A 19,576-nucleotide genomic window follows, 5' to 3' on the forward strand; every position below is an offset into this window, starting at 1 on the left:
CACGGCATGGCCACGACCATGAACATACACCAACTTTGAAGTTCGAGTAGCCACTATTTTGTAGAGATCGGAGAGGAAACACAAGAAAGTACGACAAATTTTGGTGAGAAAACAAGCATTTCTGGGAGACATATGCACGGCATGGCCACGACCACGAACAGACACCAACTTTGAAGTACGAGTAGCAACCATTTCGCAAAGACCGAAGAAGAAACACAATAAATTGCGGCAAATTTTGGTGAGAAAACAAGCATTTCTGAGAAAGACCTTTCTCAAACAAGAGAGAGAAAATGTCGAACAAGGCAATGAGGCAATGACTTTAGTTCTCAAGAAGCTTGAATAGTTTATTGATACTTCCCTGAAATGGCCAAGTGTCATAAAGCTGAGCCTCAATCAAATCAATTAAAAACCCACTTCTCAGCCAGAAACCGCCAATTCTTCAAATAAAATCTTCAAAATAAATCAACACTTTATTCTCCCTTAAATCTACGTCAACCACACGAAAATAAATGTTTTATATGAGCCTGATTGATAGACATTGTATTGAGAGAATCATTCCTTAATAACAAAAAGACCTTTGTGAAGATATCAGCTAGTTGCTTCTCTGTGGACACATGCTTCAACTCAATTTCTTTTCTCAACTAACTCTCTGATACCTATAGCACTCATGTTATCACAATAGAGAGGCATAACATCTTGTTCAACCCAATACTTGAACAAGATTCACTTCATCCACTGTAAATGAGCATAACTACTTTCAGCTGCTACGTATTCCGCCTTAGCAATGGAAAGAGAGATGATGTTTCGCTTCTTGCTGAACCAGGAAACACGGTTGTTTCCCAGAAAGAAACAACTTCTAAAGGTGCTCTTTTGATCTTCTGCACTTCCAGCCCATTCTGCATCATAGAAGCCCACTAAACTAGAGCTAGTGTCTTTTATGTACCAAATACCATAATCAAGTATGTCGTACACAAACTTGATTATCCTCTTCACGTTAGCCAGATGGTTCTTTTTAAGATTCACTTGATATCTAGCACAAACACCTGCAAGAGTTCAAGTATAGGAGACTCCCTATCATGCTTTTATAGAGAGTTTAATCAACATCTTTGGTGATCTTGATATGTATAGCTGCAAGAGTTCTCTTGTGTGTGGCCTTCTCCAACTCAAACTTCTTCACCAGATTCTTAGCCTATTTTCTCTGTGAAATGAAGATGCCATCTGATTTTTTATTTACCTGTAATCCAAGAAAGTAGGATAGCTCCCCTACCATACTCATCTTGAATTCTCATTGCATTTGTTCAACAAATTGTTCAGCCAACTTTTACCAACATGAACAAAATACAATGTCATCAACATAAATTTGAGTAATAATGAACTGTGACCCGATGTGTTTCATAAACAAGGTTTTGTCTACTCCCCCTCAATCACAGCCAGGATCGACCAGAAACACAGTAAGCCTCTCATGCCAGGCTCTAGGCGGCTGTTTTAAGCCATAGAGAGCCTTCTTCAGCTTATAAACATGGTCATGGTGGTAAGGATCTTTAAAACCCTTTGGTTGGGAAAAATAGACTTCTTCAGAGAGAAACCCATTTACGAAAATGCTCTAGACTTCCATATGATGAAGTTTAAAGTTCAGATGATAGGGCAAGGCAAGCAAGAGACAAATTGCCTCCAGACGAGCAACTAGGGCAATGAAGTCAACACCTTCGATCTGAGAATAGCCCTGAGCAACTAGGCGTACTTCATTCATGGGGATATTGCCTTTTTCATCTGATTTGTTCTTGAAGATCCACTTGGTGCCTATAACATTGACATGAATGACACAAGGAACAAGATCTCACACATCATTCGTCTCAAATTAACCAATTTTTTCATGCATAGAAACTACCCAATATTCCTCAATTATAGCGTCTTTGATGTTCTTGGGCTTAATTGGACTCAGTACATGAGATAAAATAGGAATGATTAACCATATCATGATAAATAAGAGCAGTCTTATCTTTGGTTCTTCTTAATTACATCATGAGGACCAGCAATGATGGAGGTGGTTGGATGATTCTTCTGAATTCTGGAAGAACATTGAAGGATGGGAGTGTTATGAGCCTCCTATGAGGATTGCTTCTCATTCAAGTCCTGAGCATATTCATCATCAGATGAGTTAGGAAATTTATCTCGAAGAGTTGCAGAAGTCCATCCTTGACCAACTTCATGAAAAACCTAGGTGAAATTGGTTGCTTCAAGAGTCTCACAGTCTTCATCTTCATCCATGTGTTCTTCTGTAGCTTTGATGGTGACATTTATGGACTCCATTATAGAGTGAGTGCGCTTGTTGAAGACTCTATAGGCACGACAATAGTGGAGTAGCCAAGAAATATTCCTTCATCGCTCTTCGGATCTAACTTCTGCTTATACTCTCTGTCATTAAGAATATATCACACACTCCAAAAAGAAATGGAAGTATTTGATCGAGGGCTTATTCCATATCCATATATCATAGCAACTCTTCTCAGTTCCAGTACGAATCACCACCCTGGCCATATCTTGATGTTGTAGCAAGCCATGTTTACTGCATTTTCCCAAAACTTCAATGGTAGCTTCTTGGTATGAATCACCACCCTAGCCATATCTTGAAAGTTTGATCCCATTTTGATATGGAGTGATATGAGATGAGAATTGATGAGTAATACCCCGAGACTCATAGAATTAGTGAATTTGTTCTCAACTCACGTCCATGATCATTGCGGATGGACAATATGTTAATCTATTTCTTACGCTGAAGCTTGCTACATAAAGTGATGAACACTTTGACAACATCTAATTTTACTCTACGAAAATCTACCCAAGAATAACTAATCATCAACACATATAATACATACATCTTCCCACCAATGCTTTCCACCTGCATAGGACCCATCAAGTCCATGTGGAGAAGCTCTAGATTTCTTCTAGTATTGATCTGAGAAGTGCTTCTGTGCAGAGACTTCGTCTGCTTCCCAATTTGGCATTCTCCACAAACAATAATATAGAGTTCTCCGTTGAGTTCATGGATTACTCTGACAAGGCCACCATCAATTACTTTCTTCATGATCTTGAAATTAAGATGCCCCATTCTTTTGTGCCACACATTAATCTCATCAGACTTGCTAATCAAGGAAGTTGTTCGACAATTTGTCTGTCCAACTCCCAATAGCTAGCAGTTATTAGATGATCACTTTTGATTGAGTTATATTGGTTGCGCTTCCCTTGATGACACACTGATCACTTTTATCCAAAACTTGGCAAGCTCCCCGAGTAAACCTTACATGATGGTCTCTGTCACACAGCTGATCGATACTTATCGAGTTAGCTTTTTGACCATCAACGAGAATAAATTCTCAAGTTATAGTAAGTCTTTGACAATGAGAATTCCTTAAGCGACATCTCTACCTTTTTCACCATCTCCAAACGTGATTGTCTGAGTCTTGCAATCTCTGAGATTTATAAGGCATTTCTTATCACTTGTAATATGCCTTAAACATCCATTGTCAAAGTACCAGCTGCCCTCATGTATACTATCCATTCTTGTCTGATAGGACTCTCCATTCTTGTCTGATAGGAGCCAGTTTCTTCACATTCTTCAGTCTGAGATTTTCCAAATACTTGAAGCAACACGACTTTATATGACCAACTCTTCCATAGTAATGATAAATTTACCTCTTTTTATGTCTACCATTAGTGCGAATATAATGGTTCTGATGCTGCTTGATCACCCTTTTGGAGACTGAGTTCTATCACACTTTCTCCAGCCTCAAACTTGGTGGGGTTTCGAGAAGATTCACCATGAAAACCAATACCTATATTGTTCCCACTTATTCTCCGAGTAGCAAGAGTAGAGTCAAGATCGCTGGAGCTAGAGTTGAGAATTTTACATTTTTCTCCGACTGACTCAACTCAGAGTGACCATTCATATTAACTTCACGTGTTCTGTTAAATCAACAACAATAGCAGAAAAATCATTCTTTACAGTAGTAAGATCATATACCTTTTTTTTAAGATCATTCTTCTCAAGCTTGAAACTGGCAATATTCTGACTTAACTTCTCGTTGCTGTCAATCATAGCAAGCCACTTGTCATGAAGTAAGTTGTTCCTGATGATATCTTCCTCAGTAATATCAGCTTCATCCTCACTGCTTCATTTCTCAGGAAGATGTTCAACCAACTCTTGGTTTGTATCAGAAAGAACTTTCTCATTTTCTTTCAAATCTATAAGAACATTGAGCGCATGATAGTTAGTATTCTCTTCATCATGCTTGCTATAGTCTGAATTTCTTTTGCTCCAGTTTACAACAAAGGTTGTTCTTCTTCAAAGTGTTTGCGCACTCAGCCAGAATATGCTCAAACCCTTCACGTAACTCTCTGCAATGGATTCCTTTTGACCTCTATCCTTTGTTGTTCTAACCATTTTCATTTAAATATGTTTCTTGGATTTTCGTCACATCTGTTCTTATAGTTTGGTGCATACTGATGTCCTTGCTCTTCTTTTCTCATGTTCATTCTCTTCATGAATCTTCAAAAATTCTTGGCTAGCAAGGCAATTTGATCAGACATGTCCCCGTGATCTTCAATCTCTGAGTTTACTTCATCTTTGAGGCCAACGTATTTGCTCCTTTTTTCTTGTTCCTTTACTTTCAAGTTCATCTCAAAGGTTCTGATAAATCACATCAAGCCATCAAGCCTCATGTTCTTCATATATCACGAGTCTCTTCTATTGCAATCACCTTCATATCGAATCTTTAGGAAAGTGATCTCAGTACCTTGCTCACCAATCTGGAATCTTTGATAGGTTCTCCAAAAACTAAAACCTCATTAGAGATATCATAAATTTTATATCTGACCTAAAAATAGTTTCATCTTCTTTCATATTCAAATTCTCAAACTAGGTAGTGAGCATACGAAAATGTTGAGATATGACCTTATCAGTACCCTAATGAGCAACAAGGAGAATGTCTCAAGCTTCTTTGGTGACTTCAGAGTTAGAGATCAATTTGAAGATGTTCTCGTAGACAGCAGAGAATACGTGATTCACAGCTTTAAAGTTCCCAATGTATTCCTTATGCTAGTCTTCAGTGCACTTATCTAGACTCTGATTACTAATGACTCCTTTTTCATATATGACCACAGGAGTAGTCCATCCACTCTCAATAGCATTCCAAGCCTTATTGTCAATAGATTTGAGAAAAGCTTTCGGTCTAGCCTTCCAGTAACCATAGTTATGTCCTTCCAACAATGGAGGTCGACAAATATTATGTCCTTCCTTCATGTTCATCATAAACAAATGTTATGGACAAACCGCATCACACTCTGTGAATTGAGAGACTCGCTCTTATACCAATTGAAATTAGTTAACGTGATTAAGATGATTTTTCAACTAGTGGGTGAAACAACTTATTCAACAGCTGAATGTTTTCAGCAAGATTAATTCAAAAAACAATCAAACAATCAAACAATCAAACAATCAATCAACAAGAAAGTAATAAAGGACACAAGAAATTTGGTAATCCTTTTCGGTTATAAAAACACATACTCAGGGGGACTGATATGTGTGGTGGTTAAAAGCTATCCATTATCTCAATCGTCAAAGGTATATGATTTAGGTTTGCAGACTCCCCCTCAAACACCTGCATCTTCTAATTCTGTGATGGATGACAATATGAGCTCCCCTCAGATCAGAGACTTTTTTTTCTCTCTTTCACCAAATCCTCTCCTGAAGATTGACAAGCACGTCAATGGAAAAACACACACTTACAAACTATGTACAAATAAAGATACACCAGTTGTAAGCACCAAGAACTAGTTGTCGAGGAAGATCTCCAAGGCAGAAACTAGTTCAAGGTATAAGGAGGCGTGAATTTGACTACAAAAAAAGTGATTGACCTAATTCAACTCACAAGGACCTCTAGAGGATCAACACCAAATCTCCCGCGAATCTATTATTCTTGAAAATCAAATATCTAAGAATATCTCTCTATTATGTTCAAAACAGGAAAATGACTTTGAGTTACTCGGATCTTGAGAATCTTCTTGCAGCTTTTCTAGAACAACTTAAAAAAATTGTTTTCCAAACTAAATCATGCCACAGATGATCCAATAGGCTTAAATTACCCGTTCCCAGTGCATAGCACTGGTCCATTTTATTTTTCCATTTCCAATAAAAAAAATACTACTTTTGCATCCATTTCCATTACGACAATCCTAAGTTTTCAAAAACTATAATCCAGTTTGTCATGCATCATTCTCCCAGCGTTTGCCATAATTCGTCCTCTAATTCGATGCATCTTCAAATCGTGTGGATAAAAGATAGGGCATTGTAGCAAAATAGCCACTTTGAAACTATAGATTTTGTTTTTAACCTATGTTTCATAACTTTTAGGGAAATAGCCAACGTGCTTAGGTGTCAATAATTAATAGACTAATTTGCCCTTTTACTTAATCAAATGGAAATAATGAATATATTATTAAATAATAGGCAATAATAATATAAAATAACAGAAAATTTCAAAATTGTTATACGTGGCACGCTAATCTAGAACGGCTCACCAAGATTGGCGTTACTGTTGAGAACCTGTCAACACAGATAATAAACGTAAATTACTGGAAATTATCTCATTCTTGAATGGAAATAAATGGAAATAACTGTAAATAAATCATACACAGTCTGTACTATTTTTTAAAAAACCAGATCTGAGATGCGCGACCTGCGCGACTCCACCCAGGCCGCGCGCGCCTCCAGAGCCGCCTGGGTCTCCTATGGCGATGCTTCCGGCGCAGAAAGCGCCGACGAGGGCCGGCGCACCTTCGCCCGGGCCCGCCTCGCCGAGCACGCCTCCACGTCGGTCGACTCGGTCTCCTCTAGCGATGCTTCCGGCGCAGACAGCGCCGACGAGGGCCGGCGCACCTTCGCCCGGGCCCGCCTCGCCGAGCACGCCTCCACGCCGGTCGACTCGGCTCTCCCTGGCGCTCCTAGGCCGACGCCACCCGGTGCCGATCTCGCCGGGCGCAGCCACGCTCGGGTTGGAGAGAGAGAGAGAGAAAACGCCCAGAGTTTTTTTGTGGAGTGGCTGGAGAGAGAGAGAGAGTGAGAGAGAGAGATATATTGAACGTGGATACTAATTCAAAAGAAAAATAACTGCCTAACAATTAACGCACAAAAAAAGGAAAAAAAAATATGTTAATTAAAAAACTGAGGACAAAAAAGTAAAACATAATTTGCCACCTATTACGTTTGGCTATTTCCCTAAAAAACTCCAAACATAGGCTAGATCCCAAACCTAACGTTTTAGGTGGCCTAGTTGCTTATAAAACTCTAAAAGATAGTGTTCTTAGCCAACTCTAGATAACAAAACTTAGTCTCCGTTGAGATAATAAATTCAAAAATACATTATGGGTTTCATCGGTTTGATTGATCACTGTAGGAATACCTATCTCCAGGTCTTCTTCTTCTTCTTCTTCTTCTTCTTCTTCTTCTTCTTCTTCTTCTTCGAATATTGAATCACCCAATGGCTCAAAGAAACATTCTTCTTCTTCTTCTTCACCATCAATCTTGAACATGTGTGACCCGGGGTCGTCGTCAACGAATCCAGCAAAAATTTGCATGATTTACGAACGTCTTCGACTTTGATACCAACTGGTGTAGCAGGTTGGATTGAAAAACATTACCAAACTACGATTGTTGATTCGACATGAATACCCAGTCGAAGAACTATCCTCCATTTATTCATTCGCTAGCGAATACTAGATTTTGGGCATCAATTTCGGGTCCTCGCAAAAACAGTCGAATTTGGGTCTAAAACTAAAAAAGTTTTAATTTTTCATTCTCTATCATAATATTTTCAACACACAAAACAAGTCCATGATTTATAGTAAATCTTGAACCTTTCACAACCCAAATAAACTGAAGATTAATACATAAAATTAAAGTAAAAGAAAAAACGGATAGAACACAAAAGATCGTTTTGAGGGCCATTTTATTTTTCTGGTTCCAATAAAAAATACTACTTTTGCGTCCATTTCCATTATGGAAATCTTAAATTTCCAAAAACTGTAATCCAGTTTGTCATGCATCACTTTACCAAGAGGTATTGTCCATTCCTAAGTTTCGTGATCTACGTGACAAGAAGTCTCTGTTGCAACTGGTCTTCACCGAGCTCACATTGAGGATGTTGTTAATATGTTGTTTTTATGTAAGTGTTTATAAGTGCCCTATGATTGTTATGCATTATTAGTCAGTGTCGCTTGCTTTATAGTGTGTAATGTCGTATATTCGAATGGACAAGCTAGCGAGTTAGTTGTTCCTATGAGATATAATACCGAACTTTCATTATATATTATACAATAATGATCACTTGAAGCTTTGAGATTCTCTAAAATTAAGATCTCCATTTCTCTCTTTCATTTCTCATTAAACCTTCAACACATATAATACCAGCTTTCATTTCTCTCTAGCCTTCAACACATATAATATCAGCAAGGACACATTTCGTGGAAATAATCAATTAACAAAAAGCTCTACTATTAATAAAATTACCAACACGTAAAGTCTTGAGGAAGTATTTCAAAAAATCGCTTTGAAATAAAGGAACCCATTGCCTCCTTAATGACTTATTTTCTTTCTATATCGGGATTGGAAATGGATAAATGATGAGAACTCAAACAGCATAAATTCTACACTATATTATACCTTCTGGCTAGTTATACTTGTATTATTAATAGTATTAGCCGATGATCTGCTCTGGGTTTAATATAAAACTGTAATATCTAAAATCTTATATGTATAAATAATCTGATTTTCAACCGTCGCGACATTAGTTATAGGACACAACATTCATGTTAAGTATGAGATAGAAAAGATCGTATAATAGTTACTCATTCGATGTACATCAATCAAAAACACTACTTTCAGCTTAATATTATCACGATGATAATTTTATATTATTCCGAGTTTACTGGCTTTAAGTTATTACTTTGAAAGGATAAAAATGATCATACTAAATAGACTTTTTTATTGTTCCCATATTTCAATTGCTAAAGTGAAAAGTATAGCTAAAGTGAAAAAGGTTAGAATTAAGATGAGAGATAAAGAAGTTGACCTATATTTGTTGACAAGTATGGTGTGTGATAATTCTGCACTACATACGCATATTTACAATGATAAAGAGTTATTTATCCTTGTATTTTCAGTTTTGTATTTTCAGTTTTCCAATTTTTAACGTTTGCTTTTCTTGGTGGCCATTCAGGCTGTCAAGTGTCGACACATAAAACATCTAACAAACGTTACCTTGAAGAAAAAAAATAATTTACCTTTAACCTCTATGATTATAAAAATAAAAGCAACGAAAGGGAAAGAGGGAACACGACGGAATACAATTGGTTAAATCTTATATTAATCAAACTGCTTGGATTAAAATATTCATCAACGATATATTATCATATGGTGCATCAGAATATGGCTGCGTTTTTCCTCTCTCTCTTTGCAGCTCCTTTTTTTTATTTCATTTCTTTCTCATAATCCCTAATTACTCCACTCTCTCTGCACTTGATTCCCATTGATATTCTATTCGCTCTAGGGTTTTGAATTATATATGTGGCTCTCTCGTTTAATATAATCTTAAACGCCGCACTGATTTGTTTATAAAAATTAGAAAAGCACATAAATTTCTTGGCTCTAGTTCTCTAATCTTTATCTATCCGAGACATTAAATTTATTATATAAATTTACTTTTTAATTTTTTTATTTGCTTCTGTTTCCTGTTTGTTTTCTTTAATTAACTGGTGTTAATTCTCTCTAGATAACCCTCAAAACAAGGTTTTTTAATGGCCGGGTTAGACTTAGGATCAGCCTCCCGCTTCGTACAGCAGCTCCAACGCCCGGACCTCCACCTCCAAATCCCGCCAGACTCCGATAACAACAACAACAACGGGCAGTTCGGCGGCGATGAGGACGACGACAGCAACAACGAGAACAGCCAGCACGGGCTCCCGGGGAGCCGGAGGCCGCGCGGGAGACCGCCAGGGTCGAAGAACAAGTCGAAGCCGCCGGTGATAATCACGAGGGAGTCGGCGAACACGCTGCGGGCCCACATCCTGGAGGTGGGCGGGGGGTGCGACGTGTTCGACTCGGTGGCTGCGTACGCGCGGCGGCGGCAGCGCGGGATCTGCGTCCTGAGCGGCACCGGCACCGTGACCAACGTCACGCTGCGGCAGCCGGCCGCGGCGGGGGCCGTCGTGACGCTCCACGGGCGCTTCGAGATCCTCTCCCTGGCCGGCTCCTTCCTGCCGCCCCCCGCCCCTCCCGGGGCCACCAGCCTCACCGTCTTCCTCGCGGGGGGCCAGGGGCAGGTCGTCGGGGGCAGCGTCGTCGGCGCCCTCGTCGCCGCCGGGCCCGTCATCGTCATCGCCTCCTCCTTCACCAACGTCGCCTACGAGCGCCTCCCGCTCGAGGATGAAGACCCTGCCCCCCACCAGATTCAGAACCCCCAGCTGTCCTCATCGTCCCCGCCGCCGCCCTCCTCCGCGGGTGGGCCCTACCCCGACCCCTCCTCCGGCCTCCCTTTCTTCAACCTTCCCTTGAATAACAACAATATGCCTCCGATGCCGGCTGACGCCTGGGCCGCCGGAGGGGGGCGCCAACAAGGTGGTTACTAGGGGTCGCTCGTGTTTGAGGTCAGATTATCACATATACCTCTTTCTCTCTCATTTTCCTTGCTTTTTTCTTTATTCTAGATTAGTACGGCTGTGAAATTGTTTATTACTACTATCAACGATCACCACTACAACCTTAATTTTGTACAATTTATTATTACAAGCCTTTGATCTTTGATATCTCTCTCTCTCTTTACAATTAATTCTCCTTTCCAATCTACGTTCATTGTTGGTTTCTCGGAGAGTGTCTTTTGATTTCTCGGTGATGGTGTTGGTGGCGGTGAACTTGACTCTTTAATTGTGTGTGTGTGTTTTTTTTTTTTTTCTTTTTTTAATGTGGAAACTAATAAAGAATAAATTCATCCTTTATTAAGAACAATTATTTTATATATTTTTTTTTATCATTAGTTCCACCACTTTCCTTATGTGAACCTCTAGATTTCTTATTTCAAAGAATGATAAACCACACCCTTACATTGAGTTATATTTCTGGTCGTTTACATGATTTCATATCTAATTTGTTAAAATTAGCAAGCATATACTTGGTATGCGCTAGGTTCAGATCAGGTTAGACCTTAGCGTATAACTTTTCTTTTATTTTCCCAAGAGTACTACTTAAGTTCATAATATTAAATCACACCTATCGCCCATTAAATATATGATATTAATTTGTTTCTTTACTTGTATGATTATTGTATTTGTTTAGTTGTTATATAAAGGTTCCATAGTGCAGGATATATATATTTTATGCAGCGATGTTATTGTTAACTATATAATGAAAGACATCAAAGCTGACTAATAAGGTTCTCTGGGTATCGAATGCTCTTCATTGAATCTAAGAGAGATCATAAAATATTGGTCAATGTTCAAGAAACAGAGCGAATTTCATAACCACAAATTAATAGTGCAAATATATATGTACATATAAATTCTATTTTCCGTTCTAATTTTCTGCCCTAACTAAGCTTCTTAGAATTATGCATAGGAATAGCACCGTATCTAAATCTCGATTTGACTACTTACACATACAAAGATGCATTAATACGGTTATTGCCTGCAAACTTATATCATTGTGACCTTTAAAAGACTATATTATCTTGGCATATTAGCTATTCATATATATCGTAAAAAAACCAACATTCTTGCAGGTCATAATTAATACATTTTATCCATCAAGATCCTGGGAGAGAGATCAGAACCATTGAAGTTTCCAAGTACTAATTCATTTACCGAATCCTCTTTCCATGAATAACAAGGAATTAGATTTGGCGATTGTATTAGGTGATTATTATTTCGTGTAATTTGATTTATAGTTGATTAGCTAACCTGGATAACTTGTCTACACATAATTGACTATGTCAAAAACTAACTTTGGTGTATACTCTAGTTGATGCATATCCAAGCCTTAAAGTTTCAAAACTATGACACTTGCCTATAAATAAATTGGCCAAAAACTTATACCACACCGACATTAAGTTTTTATATATATATATATATATATATATATATATATATATATATATATATGCGAATTTCATATCGTAAATACATTTAAAGTCATTTCATCAGCAAATATTGATTCATATAGCTGCACTAATGAGATTTTTCTGTTTTCCTTTTTATACTGATTCATGTGCTTGGTTTAAGCATATTATAACTTAGCATGAATGTAACAATGCCTGCTATCTTTTTCTAAGTCTGAATGAATCATAAGTCCTGGGTTGCGATCTATATTTTGCAATTTTTAGATTAACAAATTTTCATTGTATACGAAATTATTAATGCATTTCTTAGTAGAGAGCAGAATGTGAATACTACATGCATGCAACCTTCATATTTACCTGAAGTTAGTGACATAAGTTCATCTTTCTAGGAAATAACTTGTCTGAGAATTAAATTCATATCATATATATCATCTTTATTCAAGGGTAGTATTTACATGCAATATAAAACAGTTAAAGGAACAATCTTTAACTTGCTTCGTGAGAGTTACTGAATTGGCTAACACAATTTCACATGCATAAATACCAGGTAAATAAATTAATATATTATGAAACTGTTCTATTGCCCTTCTATGAAATAGTACATGCATTTGGGTTGTCATCACTGAATAGCTGGGGCGCATAAACGTAGTGAATGAAATAAGGAGAGTTTCCTTCCTTATATTTCACTTCCACCAGCTTTATCTCTTCCTTAGCAAAAATCTGATCAACAGTTGATTTTCCTCCGATGACTATATCTGTTTCTTTCTTTATATCTTCCTTAATTTTAATGATCTCTTTCTTCTCTTCCTTCTTTTCGGGGACTTTTGAAGGTACAATCTCTGCATGCTTGTGAACTTTTTTCCTCAGAAAAGAAACTAGTTTCTCAGGCTCAATCGTTCCATCAACAGTCAGGGTTTGTGCTTTCATGTCGCTCTTGACACTATGTATACCTAATAAAAAGACAATCTCATTTTTAATAAACAACCTCAATCAGCGTAAAAAAGCAGTGCAATGGCTAATTATAATGCCATAATTAATTATACCTGTTTGCTTTATCAATTTGTTCTTGAGGTCTCTTTCACATTGGTCACAATGCATGTGCACCTTGATTGACGTTGTCCGTGTAATGGCCTTTCAATTCATAAAAAGGTTAATATTATATGCTTCTAGAATCATTAACTAGCTTTCAGGATCATAAATTCATAATAACTTAAATATGAAATTGCAACGTTAGGGAATGTAACAATATTTGGATTATAGTTGTCTTTAAAAATAATATTGGCGTATAGGATCTACAGATGTTGTAAGTTCTACAAAATTATATAACGAAGAACCTCCATTTCAGAAATTAAATTTTGATAAAAAATGCATATCAATAACAATAGGGCGGTTCTTTTTATTTTACGCTGTTAAATATATACCAGGGATAGCGATAATATATATGCTGGCAATATAAATAAGAACATTAGAAACTGAACAATAAAAAAATTCAAAACCTATGTTGGCAAATTGCATAGGAACATAGAGCTCATCTTTTTACGGTTTGTTTCTACTGTGCAATTTTCTTGTGATGCCTTTTAGATTTTATTAATTAATCACAACTGCTATAGCATGGACCATGTTTAAACATATTTGGTGGAAGCAAAACGACAAAATATTGAATATATTGGCTATTGAAAACAACGTTAATGACACATATATATTGTGCATTATACACTTTTTGTGCAAGTTGGGTTAGAGGACCAAGAAGATATGATAAATTAATCTACTGTCGGTGGATAGGACATATATATTCCAACAAATTAATACTTAACTATCTCTATGATATTTCATTAATCAATAAATCTTTAAAAATGAATCTGCTTTGCTGCACATGTTTGATCATTTTTTATGAATTCATAATGACTCCCAAAGTTTTAAAATCGTTGGTGATATAAGCCAAAACTGTGAGAATAATAAGGGTTCTCGCATATTCCATCAGGCTTTGATTTGGTAATTTGCTAACTAAATATATTATTACAGGGGTATTGACGAAACTAATATTAGTTCAGGGCGACTAATCAAGCCACCGTAACGTGCAGACACTTCCAAGTCAAAAAAACGATAAAGAGTTAACAAACAAAAAAGATAACTTGTTAATTGAAGCTAAACAATATATAGATTATATTTTATTAAAATCTATCTTCTATGAAATCACGATAGTTTGTTCCCTTTTATATACGTAGTCTGATATTATTAATGGATTCATGATCGAGCAAAAGACAAAAAAAAAAAAAAAAAAAATTGTATTTGGATCTAATAAGTCATATAGTAGATCTATATGTAAGACTGGTTGCATATAAATAGGTCATAACCAGGAAAAAAAAAAAAAAAAAAAAACCCCAAAGGGCGTAATGTTTTTAGCAAAACTTAAACGATGAATGAAAAATCATGATGTTTAATTAATTTATTTTAAACGGAAGCGACATGATGCTACCTAGTACATCATCTACTACATGAATATTATATTTCAAGTTAGAAAGTATATCACTAACCCTAATAAACTTATCAAATTCAGCTTGCAATATATTAATATATTTTGTGAGTGTATTAAAAAGGATGATTTAACTTCAACCACATGTTTTTATTGAACATATGCAACATTAATAGAGAGGATGGTATCTTTACTTAAAAATTTGTTATAATAATAGATAAAAAAAATGTGCACTGAGTCATTTTATCAAAGAAAGGAAAGCACTACCTAGGTTAAGACCTATATCATTCCTATAAATCTCCAAGTCTTTTCCTAAAAGTGAATGAAAATATAAATATGATACAGCAGCAGAGATCAAATAAAATAAAAATAAAAAATGAAGAAAATATTAATCCAAAGGATCTATATTATGAGTAATCTTGAGGCCCAGTCATAACTTTTAATCAGCAAAACACACTTGGAAACATTGATAAGGAAAAGTACATCATACAGAAGAAAAGAATTAAAAAATCATATTACAATGTTATTTTTATCTATCATGATGATCAATTATTTCTAAATATAACTTTTCCACTATCAGAAAGATACGTCATCTAATCAAAACTCTTTAATCCAAATTATTTATGCTATACATCTCTCTCTCTCTCTCTCATGGTTTCTCTTGAAAAATCAAGACTATCAATGAAAGGTACATGAAAGATGAATTACTTGTTTGGTTTCCTTGACCACTATCTTGTCGGTTTTGATGGTCTCTTTTATCTGGACTGTGGGTAATATCAACTCAATCTTCTTTTTCGTTATTTTCTCAAGTCGTTTCTGAATTTTGATCGGATCAAAACTGCCTTTTGTCTTAATCTCTCCTTTCTCCATGTTAACCTCCACGTTATGAACACCTTGTGAGAAGAAGAAAAACATAATTTAATTAAATAATTTTCCTTATTATATTATTACATTATGGCATACTATATAAAAAAAATTAAAAGGAAATAGAAATGGTGGATATATTCTTTGCGAAACTGTAACAATGCATAACTTTACAGTGTAGCATAAACACAAGTACTAGTTAATTTACGTGCTCAATTTAATTTACGAAGAACATATATTAGTATACGAGTAGAAAACGGCAGTACGTAAAATTATATATATATATATATATATATATATATATATATATATATATACCTACCTTGAGTACGTAAAAGAGGCCTTTTGATCTCACGTGCACATTCAGGGCAATGCAGGTTCAGTTTATATACAGCGGTGATTAACTCATCTTTGTCCTTGTGTTCAACTTTCTTTGCCTGATCTTTCTCTGCCATGTCTCGGCAGCCAAAAAAGGGATAGAAATATGAATTAGACTCGGGACTTGAGAGAATCACAAACACACAAACTAGGAGATTTTTCTATGTGTTAGCCATAATATGCACTAATGTCTTCGTAAATATTTTGGTAATTTTAGGTAGAACATTTTGATGCTATTGAAGTTATAATAGTGTATTGGTGAGAATTTCCGCCGATTTAGGCCACCATCATTTGACCCCAGAAAATAATGAGTAAATTGAACAAAATACAATACTTGTTAGACTATTCTCATGCCCACTCTTATATAATCATTGATATTTATTAATAAACTAACTTCTAACTATTCTAAATTAGAGATTTGGACAAATCAATTAGTGGTTTTTATGAGTGATTTTGATATTTTTTTTTTACCAAAATATTTAGTTATAAATTAAGACAATTCTATTAATTGGCCCAAAAAGCAATTATAAAAATACATTCTTTATTTCTAAACTTAAATTTTCAACCCTACTTCACACTTCTCTTTATTCTCAGCTCAGCACAAAAACAAACAACCAAAGGGGTAAAAGATGTTGCAAGAGCTAGGGCGATGAGGGTGCCATGAGGAGCTTTGGGCGGAGTAAAAAGACTTGCTGGCTTGTTCATTGATGGCTTACTCGAGGAAGAGCTCGTTGTGGATGAACGGTTATGAAGGCTGAAAAAGTGTATTCAGTGTTGTCGTGGTGTCTCTTAATGATGTTTTAAGAAGTTGTGTAACACCAAACAATTTATCAGAATAATAAGACAAATGAAGCTGTAAATAAAGACACAAGGAATTGATAACCCAGTTCGGCCAATCGTGTCTACTTCTAGGGGGGATGATACTTCCGGTTGAAATAGAACTTCACAATATGGTAGAATAAAGTACAATGCGGATAACTTTGAATGATCAACTTTCAGATTTCCTAAACTTCGAAACTACCTTCTGAATCTGAGCTTCCCTTACTTTTCACTAACCCATTCACCAAGTGGTTGATCAATGCTTATAACAATACGTAATCTACAATACTACGATTACGATACCCGACTTTTTCAATTGCACAAATATCGGCAATAAAGAATAAGACATAATTAAAACCATACAAAGAACAAAGTGTTTACACTCATAAAAGTCTCACAAAAAATAATAAGTGTGTAACCAGACTCCTAAGGGTACACTTTTCTTTTCATAAGAGTCGAACCTAGCAATTGACGTCTTGCTAGAGTTTTTTCAATTTGATCGGCCAGTTCTTATTTGGTGGAGAGAAAATCGGAAGTGAATCAACCAATTAAACAAACTTGTGTATAATATTCACATAATCGAATCTGTCGCGATCTTTTTCAAATAGCACATCTCACAACATGATGTTTTGACACTTCTAAGAACATCATGAGACAATTTTGATAAAATACAAATACAAGAAATGCAATTCACAACAAACTCCAGCTTTGGCTTTTTATAGGAAAAACACATAACGTCAACATTATCAGCAAGTTTAGTAAATCATCCAAGTATTCATAGTCACATCCATACATTGAATGAAATACAAATCACATGGCAATACAGTAATGCATGTTTGACAAGCATAAAGCAAGTCAACCACACTTGTGCAAATAAATGATAAGGTTACTGTCTCTCCCCCTTTTTACCTCGACATAGTCAAAGGCAGCATATAGCATGACCAAGGGGAGGCAAGGTGCAAAAATAAATTGCAATGATTAAACACCAACAACAACACAACCATGAGCAGAAACAAGTCTTAATATAATAGCAAAATTCGAAGTAGGAGAAAATATTATAAACAAATAATCAAAAGAGAGAGTTCGTGTAAATAGAGACAAACTGAAACAAACATAGATCTTCAAACATGTCTGGCATTATCTGTAGGAACCTGATCTTCAACATGTGGGGTAGCAGCAACAGTAGAGGTCGATGCAGTGGAGGCTTTTATGTGATGCATGTGAGCTTCAAGACTTCTCCAATCTCTTTCTTCATGTTGGTAGCATCTCTGATCACTTCCTCGAGATGCTTGATCTCACCAAACACGATGCTGGCAATAAGATCGCACAGATCAGAGGAAATAGGGGTATAACAGGAGCATCTTTAGTCATGTTCAGAAAGGTGATTTCTGCAGCGCGCATGATGGCACTTGAATAACTTGTAGTTGAAGAAATTTTTCCCAGAAGGAACCTGAGAGGACCTAGACTCATCTTCCTTCAACAACTCATGATGATGCATGACAAGCATTCCACCTAGCGAAGAAGGATATGATATAGGAAGCTTAAAGGCCTTAGATCCAGCATGGCAGATGACTTGATGATCAAACACGAACTGGCCAAAGTCAAGAGTGTAGGAAAAAAAAGCTAGTATCAAACACAAACAATCGCTCTGATAGCAATTGTTAGGAAATAAGGATCAGGTATCGTACACGAAAAATCGCTCTGATATCAGCGGGTGGGTAAATTTCTTTCATAAGAGTTGAATTACGGTTCCCATGTATTGAACACGAACGATCGTTTCAATACTTCTTATTGTTTAACCAATCTCTTAACCCTTTAATATGTTTACAAATGCAAAATAGAAGAAAACGCGAACAATCACAAATCTTTAACGTAAACATTAATTACTATGTTACTCAAAATCATTCAACAACAATAAATCTAATATATGGGCAAACATAATCAACACAATACCGTAGGACGATTTCGGATTACATATATTTTGGCTTAGCTACAAATTTTTCACTCCTAGCTTTTTGATCTCCTTGCTCTCGGATTTCTCGGTTGCTCTTCATTCGGATCGCTAATTCCTTGGTTGCTCGGACTGATCAATATCATAACCTTCCGAGATGTAATCTCCAGAATGATAGAGACCAAGGTGTGGGCTAACTCTTTACTCACTAATTACTCCAACAAGGTGTCAGAATAATTATCTCTTTCTTTAAGAAATGTTATGAACAAATTTCTCAACTCCGGAAGAGAGATAAAAAAACGTCCAGACCAAGGGAAGGGGGCTGCCGAGTTTTCACTGTGGAATAAGTCTGTGTTGGACCAATTTTGCACTATGCCAAGCCCCATTTTTATAGCTTTTTAGGTTACCCAAAATAGATTATGAACTTACTTGATTTGATTTGATTTTATTTTATTCTATTTAATATGAGATATTTATTTTATTAATAGAACAGATCAAATATTTTTGATATACTTTAATAAATAAAATATTCAAATCACATCTAATATTTATTCACTTCTCATATTAGAATATACTAGTCAGGTAACTGAATAGTATAGAATATTTCAGTGATATTCTCAATCAATAACATAATTAATATATTATTTGGTTCTCACAATAAGAGATATACTATTCTATGAATGGAAAGAATATCTTCATGATAGTCTCATAAATAATTACTATATTAAATATTCACCAAATCAGCTCATATTTAAGATAATATTTAGTTTTTATTTGAGAAACCTCCAATCTTATTGGGCTTTGATCAAACAAATCCAAGGCCCATGTACCTTATTGTACACGTCTACCACAAGCCCTTTTAGGCCTTGTGGGCTATTTAAATTTCTCTTTTACAAGCTCATTTAAATCTATGATATTCCGAAGTTACTT

The 19,576-nt window shown here is 36.0% G+C and overlaps 2 protein-coding genes across 5 annotated transcripts; one reads left to right on the plus strand and one right to left on the minus strand.

Annotated features, from left to right (window-relative positions):
• Window positions 1–9,508: 9,508 nt before the first annotated feature.
• On the plus strand, window positions 9,509–16,792 carry LOC149390324 (AT-hook motif nuclear-localized protein 23-like). 4 transcript variants are annotated; one of them, XR_016300307.1, is made up of 3 exons: window positions 9,509–10,698; window positions 12,992–13,074; window positions 16,471–16,792. XR_016300307.1 is itself a non-coding variant. In XM_089621045.1 (2 exons), exon 1 carries the CDS (start codon window positions 9,850–9,852, stop codon window positions 10,678–10,680), a length of 831 nt encoding a protein of 276 aa, XP_089477171.1. In that variant the 5' UTR covers window positions 9,509–9,849; the 3' UTR covers window positions 10,681–10,698; window positions 16,471–16,790. The 4 variants fall into 4 exon arrangements, 3 of the variants coding, with proteins under 3 accessions (XP_089477171.1, XP_089477172.1, XP_089477170.1); XM_089621045.1 differs by lacking the exon at window positions 12,992–13,074 and having other exon boundaries at window positions 16,471–16,790; XM_089621046.1 differs by lacking the exon at window positions 16,471–16,792 and having other exon boundaries at window positions 12,992–13,119.
• Window positions 12,570–16,143, minus strand: LOC149390325 (Heavy metal transport/detoxification superfamily protein). The gene is made up of 4 exons (XM_089621047.1): window positions 15,821–16,143; window positions 15,343–15,527; window positions 13,205–13,292; window positions 12,570–13,111 (listed from the first exon to the last, which is right to left on the minus strand). The coding sequence occupies exons 1-4, from the start codon at window positions 15,951–15,953 to the stop codon at window positions 12,750–12,752; spliced, it is 768 nt and encodes a 255-aa protein (XP_089477173.1). The 5' UTR covers window positions 15,954–16,143; the 3' UTR covers window positions 12,570–12,749.
• Window positions 16,793–19,576: the final 2,784 nt, after the last annotated feature.

This window comes from Urtica dioica, chromosome 7 (genome assembly GCF_054948205.1).
Source record: "Urtica dioica subsp. dioica isolate 48M chromosome 7, U.dioica_male_clone48M_v1_H2, whole genome shotgun sequence".
Lineage (NCBI taxonomy): Eukaryota > Viridiplantae > Streptophyta > Magnoliopsida > Rosales > Urticaceae > Urtica > Urtica dioica.

Excerpts from the sequence above, each read along its gene's own strand:
- LOC149390325 (XM_089621047.1), bottom strand. The coding sequence starts at position 15,953 with ATGGCAGAGAAAGATCAGGCAAAGAAAGTTGAACACAAGGACAAAGAT. Across the intron at positions 13,293-15,342 it reads TGGTCAAGGAAACCAAACAA|GCCATTACACGGACAACGTC; the intron begins GTAATTCATCTT and ends ATGAATTGAAAG. Across the intron at positions 13,112-13,204 it reads CAAATTGATAAAGCAAACAG|GTATACATAGTGTCAAGAGC; the intron begins GTATAATTAATT and ends TCTTTTTATTAG.
- LOC149390324 (XM_089621045.1), top strand. The coding sequence starts at position 9,850 with ATGGCCGGGTTAGACTTAGGATCAGCCTCCCGCTTCGTACAGCAGCTC.